This window comes from Echinops telfairi, unplaced genomic scaffold, assembly GCF_000313985.2.
Source record: "Echinops telfairi isolate 266 unplaced genomic scaffold, ASM31398v2 ScPeMD7_655;HRSCAF=1070, whole genome shotgun sequence".
Taxonomy (NCBI): Eukaryota; Metazoa; Chordata; class Mammalia; order Afrosoricida; family Tenrecidae; genus Echinops; species Echinops telfairi.
The window spans coordinates 33,865,924-33,875,392 of NW_022104553.1; the positions used below are offsets into that span (position 1 = coordinate 33,865,924).

Sequence of the window (9,469 nt, forward strand, 5' to 3'; positions counted from 1 at the left end):
CCAAACAGTCTTTTGTGGGTTTGTTCTTTTTATTAAAAAAAAAAAAAAAAAGCAGCAATAGAATGGCCACCTCTGGGCTTACTGACCACTACCAGACGTGCCAGAGCCTGTATCTGTGAGCTCCTGCCCTCCCCTGCCCAGGCAGCCTCTAACTGACCTGCTCTGCAGGTTCCAGCACGTGTGTGTGCATACGTACGTAGGTCACATCTTGTTCCGTTTGGTCATTTTCAAAGCATTACAGAGGAGCAGAGGAAGAGGGCTGTCCCCTCCTATGGGACTTCCACCCCACTGCTGTGTGGGGCTGTGGCCGCTACCACGAGGAACCCTTCATGAGCAGTCGTACAGACTCCTCCTCTTCCTCCTACCGCTGCCCTGGGGGCTTTTCTGAGCAGTCCCTGCTGCAGCCGCACTGCTGGGAGGCTGCTCGCCCACAGGCCCAGGGGTGGCAGAGGGGGTCTGTAGACTCTGCCCCTTTCAACTGCCAAAGACAAGGCCCACATAGTCTCCCAGGCTAGCTGTCACCCTCTGGGCTCCCAGCGGTGGTGGGGGCAGATCCTGGTGGTTGGTCTTTGTGCCCCCCACCCTCAGGGCTGGCAGGCCTGGTTCTTGCCTTTGGGTCTGGCTTGGCTGTTTGTTTTGCTGAAGAGTTTTCTCGGTGTGCACGGGCTCCTTCCTTTCTCCCCCGGGAGCCCGCCCAGCTCTGCCTTCCTCCTTAAGCCTGGGCTGTGGGCGTTGTTCTCCCTCACGGAGGGGGGGCGGGCCTGTGGAGCCCTAACACCCCACCCTCTCTTCCAGGCCTCCAGAGGCTGCACCGGCTGCGAAGACCCCACTCCAGCAGTGATACCTTCCCCGTGGGCCCAGCCCCTGCCGGCTCCTGCGAGAGCCTGTCCACCTCCTCCTCCTCGGACTCTTCCTCCTCCACCTCCTCCTCCTCCTCCTCCCAGTCCTCAGCACCCGGGCTCGGGGCACCCTCCCAGTCACCCTCACACCGCACCTCAGCCTGGCTCGACGACGGCGACGAGCTAGACTTCAGCCCACCCCGCTGCCTGGAGGGGCTCCGGGGGCTCGACTTTGACCCCCTGACCTTCCGCTGCAGCAGCCCCACCCCAGGGGACCCTGCGCCTCCAGCCAGCCCTGCACCCCCAGCCTCTGCCTCCTCCTTCCCTCCCAGGGCAGTCCCCCAGGCCCTCTCACCCCGAGCGCCCGCTAGCCCTGCCTCATCCACCGCCCTGGACATCTCCGAACCCCTGGCTGTCTCAGTGCCCCCTGCTGTGCTGGAGCTCTTAGGGGCCGGGGGGACACCTGCCTCAGTCACCCCATCACCCCCCCTGCCACCAGCCCTCAGCCCCAGCCTGAGCCTGCGCCCCCATCTCCTCCCCATGCTGCTGCGCGGGGCTGAGGCCCAGCTGAGTGGCCCATGCCACCAGGAGATCTGCAGCAAGCTGCCACTCCCCGGGCCCCGGGCCCCCCAGGGCCAGCACGGTAAGGAAGTCTTGCTGGGCCCCCCAGACCTCCTCACGGTCTCGGAGGCTGCGCCTGGCCCTGACTCACCCCGCTTCCCGTTTCTCTCTACAGGCCCTGGTACGACTTCTCCGCTGCTGCCCCCACCCCTGACCCTCCTGCGCCCTGGGGGGGCTCCGCCTCCACCCCCCAAGAACCCAGCACGCCTCATGGCCCTGGCCCTGGCTGAGCGGGCTCAGCAGGTGGCCCAGACACAGAGCCAGCAGGAGCATGGGGACACCCCCACTGCCCCTCGCTCCCCTTTCCGCCGTTCACTGTCCCTGGAGGTGGGTGGGGAGTCCCCCAGGATGCCAGGAAGTGGGCTGCCCCCGAGCCCCTTAGCTCACCTGGGTGCCTGGGCCCCAGGACCTCCGCCCTACCTGCCGAGGCAGCAGAGCGAGGGGAGCCTGGGGTGGAGCCAGAATCCCACCGGGGCCACCAGAAGGGGTCCCCGAGGGCCCATCCAGGCCAATGCCCAGCTCAGAACGGGCACGGCGTGCAGGGATGCGCCAGCACCAGTAGCCCGGGCACCATGCCCTGGGCCCTCACAGGTCCCTGCACCGGGCTTTTTCTCCTCAGCCCCCCGGGAGTGCCTACCACCCTTCCTCAGGGTCCCCAAGCCAGGCATGTACCCCCTGGGCCCTCCCTCCTTCCCACCCAGCTCCCCAGCCCCTGTGTGGAGAAGCCCCTTGGGCGCCCCTGCGCCACTCGACAGGGCAGAGAACCTGTACTATGAGATCGGGGCTGGGGAGGGGCCCCCCTACTCTGCCCCCACCCGGCCCTGGAGTCCGTTTCGCTCGATGCCCCCTGACAGGCTGGGTGCCTCCTATGGCATGCTTGGCCAGTCACCGCCACTCCACAGGTCCCCCGACTTCATGCTCAGCTACCCACCCCCGCCTTCCTGCTTCCCCTCCAACCACCTCAGCTATTCAGCCCCCCAGCACCCTGCCCGCCGCCCTATCAGGCCAGAGCCCCTCTATGTCAACCTGGCTCTTGGGCCTAGGGGGCCCTCACCTGCCTCCTCCTGCTCCTCCTCCCCTCCTGCCCACCCCAGAAGCCGCTCAGATCCTGGGCCCCCAGTGCCCCGCCTCCCACAGAAGCAGCGGGCGCCCTGGTGCCCCCGCACTCCTCACAGGGTACCTGGCCCCTGGGCACCCCCCGAGCCTCTCCTGCTCTACAGAGCAGCCCCACCAGCCTATGGGAGAGGGGGCGTGCCCCACCGAGGGTCTTTGTATAGGAATGGGGGCCAAGGAGGTGAGGGGGCTGGCCCCCCACCCCCTTACCCCACTCCCAGCTGGTCCCTCCACTCAGAGGGCCAGACCAGGAGCTACTGCTGAGCCAGAGCTGGGGGGTGGGGGGCGTCCTTCCCGTTCTCCCCCTTTACAGGGTCTTGGCCCCACCCCAACCTGTATTTTGTATTTTCTTGAGCTCCTGCCCAGCTTTCTCACTTTGTAACCTGCTTCTGATGTAAACCCTTCTTCAACCGTAACCCTGGCTTCCCTGCCCTCAGCTGAAGGGCACCCCTACCCCTCTTCTCCACCTTCACCCTCCAGGAGCCCTCAGTGTGTCCCTTTCTGTGCACAAGGAGCTAGGGACACCACTCCTGCCCACCCACCCCACCACATCCCCCCACCACACATGCACACACACACACACACACATTGGACTAAACAACCAAGACAATGAATGAATAAAATGGTGAAAAGGTGGACCAGGCTCAGTCAACAAAGGACAACAAGGTGGCTGCTTCCTCCCTCTCTGTCCTCCGGGGAGCGGCCATGAGCAGGGGTGTGGGGTGGGATCTGCAGAGACAGGGCCATGAGGGCCCTGCGGAGGGTCTGTGTCAGAAGTGGGACTCTGCTGCACCTGCTTGGGGTTGGAATCCATTTTGCAGCTCTGCTGTGATCTCCAGTAGGAAGGGATGAGGGGGGTGGTCCGGGATCCCCTGCTCTGGACCCCATGGCTCACTTGCACAGGCTGAGGGGAGCCCCTCTGCTCAGCTCAGTGCTGGGTGCCTGCAGTGGGAAAAAACAAGCTTACCCCCTGCCCCCCGCCCCTCCGTGGCCACGGGACCTGGGAAGGCGGGGATGGGCATGGATGCCAAGTCCCCTGGCTCAGATGCCCTCATGCCTTTCCCTGCCAGCAGCCGCCCAGGGTAAAGGATGCCTGCTTTGGTCACCCGGTGGGCGGGGCTCACAGGGCTGCGGTCCTGGGGGGCCACCCTGTGTGCTATGGCTGCTCCTTCAGGGGCTGAATCTTGGCGGAGAATTTTCCCTCCGGCAGCTTCACAAATCCCCCGGAGACTGAATCTTGACTCCTGGGGTACACGGGCACACAGGCCAGTGAGGGGGATGGGAGTGGGGGTGTCACTGGTCCAAAAAGCAGCAGCCAAGGCACTTGGTGATAGTAGGGGTTGGAGCGGCTGGAACAGTTAGGTAGAGCCAGTCCCACGGGGCTCAGACGTGCACACCATTGAATTGCACTTCCGAGGCAGCAGGTGAGCCCTGGTTGTGGTCTCAGCAGCGGGGGGTGGGGGTGGGGGGGTGCTGTCTACACCCCAGTTGCTCTCTGAGTCCCTTGTTGTGCCCCTCTGGCTCCTATGAGGACCTATGTTTCAGGACTTACTGGGGCCTGTGTGGGTAGAGGGTTGTCCAGGTGCCCCACCACTGCTTTGTCCTCTCATCCCCACCGTGGCTCCTAGCTGGGATGGGACAGCGCCAGGGGCCCACACGGGGCACAGGCCTCCAGGAGTGGTCAGCTCACCTCAGGATCCAGGTCCTATGGCTGGGCTGGGGGACATAAGCCCTGCTATAGCTACCATCCAGCCCCTGCCCACTTTTCCCACCCCTGAGCCATGGCCTCCACCACAGCACGGAGTACTGGCGGTCAGCAGACCCGAGGCCCGGCCCGGCCTGCACCAGGCATCCAGAGCTGGGCTGTCCGCTGTCTCCAACAGGGCCTTGACCTCAGCCCACACTTCCCCCTTTGGCTTTATGTATTAAATTCAAAAGAGCTACACCGGGGACATGGTTAGTTTCTATAGTTTCTGTCTGGTGGGCCAGCAGGATCCAAATGGGTGCTGCACTTCCCTGGGCAGGGGCACACTCGCCCCCTGACCAGGACCACCTGGGCCAGGATGCAGAAACGAGAGGGCTGAGGTGGTGTGGCTGTGCCCCCACAGATCAGCTCAAGTGGCAGCCATGGAGGCAGTTGGGGCAGTCCCAGCACTGCTGTGGCCTGCGGAGCCCAAGGGGCTGGTGGGCCAGTGGCTGTGGGACCGAGCGCACGGGGGGGGGGGGGGTGGGGGGCCGGGGGCGGGGGGGTGACAGATGGGGTGGGGACTCCCCGGGGTGTCCTGGATTGCAGTCGCTGTTGCAGAAGTGCCCATCTTCCAGGCCTGATCACACAGGCTGTACAGCCCGGGAGTGAGACCACTGTGACGTGCGAGCCGGCTCACAGTCACCCCAGAGCTCCCCCACAGCAGCAGCAGGCAGGAGGAAGCACTGGCCTGGCCCCAGCCCACCTCCCTCGGTCCTGGTGGGGTGCGCAGCACATGCAGGGAGGCCAGGCCTGACAGGTGCCAATGGTGGCAACCAGCTGAGAGCGCAGGCTGCTCCCATGGAGGCCCCAACCCACTTGGGGTGGGCACTGCTTGTGCTCAGGGGCTGAAGGGCGGCACAGTCACAGTGTCACACAGCCTGCCAGTGCCCTTTCCCACACCTGCCTCCTCCCTGACACTCATAGCACACAGCAGGTGCCCCTTAGAGGGGGGCCACTGTCACTCCAGCGGGAGGACTCCCAGCGGGTGCAGGCCCGGCATGAAGATTCTGTGTATGAAGGCTGAGTTGGTGGGCTGGGCAGGCAGGCAGGAGGCCAGTGGGCTTGGGAAAGGGGGTTGGGGAATACCTTCAGGGTCAGGGGGGCCCTCCACAGGGGGCTGGGGCCTGGGGACGGGGCGAGGGTGTGGGCCAGAGACTTGGATTGAGTGAGGAGAGCTGGGCTTTCTGCAGAGACCTGCTGGCCAGCCAGGCAAGGGCTCTGCAAGGCGTAGGAGGAAGCCGCCTCTTACTGCGCTTTGGGAGGTGTGATCTGACTTGTCCTGGGACAACAGCAGCTCCCAGTGACCACGGGCTGCTCGGTGGGGGAGTGGGAAGTGTGGGCGTGAGGCACGGAGAGGGCAGGGTCAGACTCCACCCCCCCATCCTCTCCCACTTACCTGCTCAAACTCCAAGGCTGGCCTTTGGGGGGGCTCTCCCCATATTCTCTGGCCTCAGTGCTCTGAGACAAATGGCAGGCTAAGGGTGGTCTGAGGTCACTGGGAGCCATGACTCAGTGGGCTATGGAGTAGAGAGTGCCTGGTGGGCTGTCCTAGCCCCATGGTGGACGGAGGACCACAGTGCCTGGAGATGTTTGCCCCGCAATTCAGTGAGGACCAACTCAGCTCATAGGCAAGCACAAGTGCATCAGAGGGAGCTGTAACAGAAGGCTGGGGAAGGGGAGGTAGTGCTGGCTCGGATGCCCCCCGCTCCCACCCAGGCCACTGGCTCAGCTCCCAGCTCTGCTTGGCACCACAGGCTCAGCCCAGTCCCAAGATGTGCAAGCCCACCGGTCATCCAAACATAGGCCACCTGCAGCAGGTGCGTCCCCACCAGGTTGCAGCCCAAGAAGGTGCCTGAGCTATGGCCTCAGATCGACGACGACGGCAGCAGGGGACCGAGAGAAGGTGGGTGTTATAAGGTGCTGTCAAATCAGTTCCCATGGACAGCGACCCTGGCCACAGCAGAACAAAGCCCTGCCAGTCCTGCGCCATCCTCACCACTGATCTTACATTTGAGCCCAGGGTTGCAGCCCCTGGTCAGTTCTCTCATCACGCCTTCCTCCTTGTCACTGCCCTGCCTTACCAAGCATGATGTCCTTCTCCGGGGCCTGGGCCCTCCGGTTAACAGGTCCTGAGTACGTGAGACAAAGTGGCACCGTCCTCACCGCCAAGGGGGCATCTGGCTGTGCTTCTCCTAAGACAGATGTGTCTGCTCTCCTGGCAATCCGAGGTCCTTTCCGTACCCTTCATCAACACGGTCATCCCAAGGCATCCATACTTCGGTCTTCCATATTCGATGGCCAACGTGCATAGGACGTGATTGAAAAGACCATGACGTGGGTCAGGCACACCTTAGTCCTCAGAGTAACATCCTTGCTTTTCAACATGTTAAAGAGGTCTCCTGAAGCAGATTGACCCGAGGCAGTGGGTCATTTAATCTCTTGACTGCTGCTTCCGGGAGAAAGGGAAGGGACCAGGGACAAAGGGTGGCAGCATGGAGTCGCTGGGCATTGGGAGGCACCAAGAGAAGGGGGAGAGTCACATGGAGATGAGAAGTTACCTGAGAGGACAAAAGGGACCAGGGGAAAGGACAGTCACCGGCGAGGGGAAGGGGGATTGTGAGGGACAGGGAGCTCTAACAAATCATCGCGGGTCTGGCAGGCGCAATTGCACGGCTGTAATATATAAAGATTAGCGTAAAGGCCTAGAGAATAGGAGAGATGGGAGAGAGTAAAAGAAAGGAGTCGGACGCATGTCATGGTAGCATGCTCACCTCAGCCTCTCTGATGGTCCACGTGGAGGTGCTGAAGGAGGACCGGAGGAGGGGGTGTCTTTATTGCTTTGGGGTTTTATAGGTAGCCATTAGTCATGCATATTCGGGAGTTACATACCACAAGGTGGGTGGGAATCACAGTAAAGTCCCTGAGCTCACAGGTGAGGAAGCCCAATACCTGCATTGGGGGAAGGGATGAGCGGGGCTGGGAGGAGATCTACAGGGAGACAGAATCAACCATGTGCTCACTTTAAGGCAGCATAGCTGTGAGGGGAGAATCTGCGGGAACGACATTTGTTAGTTTCCCACATTTCCCCCTTTTGTTTTATGTATTAAATTCAAAAGAGCTACAGGGGCGACATGGCTAGTTTCTATACATGGAAAGCTGTCAAGGAAAACTTAACGACCAAATGAATGTAGCCAAGCCAAAAATTCAGGCTTCTGGCAAACATTTTGAATCCAGGCATGGGGGATAAAGGCCCCCTATGCCCATCTGTGATTGGGGGAAGGTCTGAGAGGGGCTGGGTGCTGCGGCGGGAAGGGATACAGCATATAGGGAAACAGAGTCAACCACTCCCTCTCCGCACCCGGGACTCTGGCTCCACAGCACTGAGAGCCAGAGCCCAGTCCTCCCCATCTGCCTGGCCAACTGAGGGGCTGCAGGACTCCACACCATCCGCTCCCCATCCTCCCAGGGGCAGACGTGCTGGAGGCCACAGAGCAATAGCTCGAGAGATTCCCTGACAAGACACAGCCGTGTGGCCTGCATCCAAGCCTTCAGTCGGCAGCTCCTGACTTCCACAGTCCCTCCTGGACTGGGTGGCCCTGTACCCCTGGAACCCGCAGCCTCCGGTTTCTGAAACGATGCCTCGGGCTGCCGCACAGTGCTCTGGGAATCACCAAGCCCACTCATCCCTCAGCCCAGAGGTGTAACAAGCGCACACACATCTCCAAAGGCTGAGATGATGTGGACTTCAGCTAACTCCAGCCTGATGCGAACTCAACGGGGGAACTTCAGCCTTGACTCCAGGCCAGTCTCCAATTCTTCCAGAAAAGCCAACTCGGCATTTGATCACGAGAGCTCCCACACTCACTTTTGCACCTTGGCTCTAGGGACGGGATCCAGGGTGCAACCTCCTTTGCAGCCCCCACCTCTACCTGTTCCATCCACTCCCCCACTATCATCCATCCCTGATCCTCCAACCTCTTGCCGTCTGCCTCCAGCCCTGTATCCCTGCATTCTTTGCCTTTTTTTATTTTTATTTTTCATTCTTTGTCTTCTTGAGGTGCTTTGGAAGTTTTCTGGTCCGTCCGTTTACTTTGCTATTTCTTCCGTTCCCTTTAGCTACTCGATGGCAAGGGCCAGCTTCCGGGGCTCGTCTGCCATCCACTTTGGTCTTTTCTTTCTTTCTCATGAACGACTTCTTGCTTTTTTCCATGTGTGAGATCCTTGACGCCATCGCACGACCCTACTGGTCCTACGTCACTAGTATGCGTCCAAGTGTCACGTCCGTTCTCCAAGTGGTCTCAAAATGCAAGTGGGACGTACTCATGTTCATCCTTAGACCCTCGACTGCTCATGTGCAAGTTGAAGTTGAAGCTGAAGGAAATTGAACCAGGTCCATTTAATGAGTCGATTGGATAGTTGGCCTTTGGCCTTTTTCAGCCTGGTGGTATTAAGCTTCTCCAAAGTCTCTGTGCAGAGAGGTTTGTGTATTCTATCCAGGGAGGTCCCTGGGTACAGCAATCACTTATAAAGTCCTTCACAGACCACAGAGCCTTGCAGATCAAAGGTGCACAATTGCTGACAGGCCCACCAAAGCCATGTCCTTCATATGGTCCCATGATTCCCCTGCCGGCGATGATCCGGCTATAAGACCCTCAACCTCTCCACACGAGTCTGGGGAGAACCTAGCCCGACGGCCAGCCATGGCCAGCTGATGCAGCCGGCCCACCAGGGTTTCTGGATCCCCAAAGGAGTCCAGCTCCACAGGGAGGCAAGGCAGTAGCCAGGGCATCTGCGGGCTGGGGCCTCACCTTCCAGGCAGGGGCCAGCTGAAGGTCTCACGAGGGCAGAAGGGAATGGAAGATGGGACCTCTAGAGGCTAGACCAGAAGCAACAGAGCAAGCCTGGTCTGAGAGGAGAAGGGGGCTTTGGGGCCAGGTGGGCGGGGGGAGCTGGAAGATGGAGAAAAGGGTGGGGAAGCCTATGTAGCAGAGGGTCAGGGATCGAAGGGAATCCCCTTCTGAGATAGGGGATGCCCTGGGCCCTAAGATGTGGGCCTGGGAGTTTACGGAGAAGGTCGGAAGTCTCCTGAGGTCAATGAGCTGTGGGAGAGGTCCCAGAAAGAAAGATGGCCTGAGGGTGGGGCTTGCTG

The 9,469-nt window shown here is 60.9% G+C and overlaps 1 protein-coding gene across 2 annotated transcripts in view; it reads left to right on the forward strand.

Moving 5' to 3' along the window:
* ARHGAP33 (Rho GTPase activating protein 33) overlaps positions 1 to 3,220 on the forward strand; it is a 13,344-nt gene extending 10,124 nt beyond the window's left edge. For both annotated transcript variants that reach the window (XM_045292919.1, XM_045292920.1), the window contains exons 20-21: positions 796 to 1,482; positions 1,576 to 3,220. In XM_045292919.1, coding sequence (XP_045148854.1) covers positions 796 to 1,482; positions 1,576 to 2,837 — 1,949 coding nt within the window. In that variant the 3' untranslated portion in view covers positions 2,838 to 3,220. The remainder of the gene's footprint in view (positions 1 to 795; positions 1,483 to 1,575) is intronic.
* The last annotated feature ends 6,249 nt before the right edge of the window (positions 3,221 to 9,469 follow it).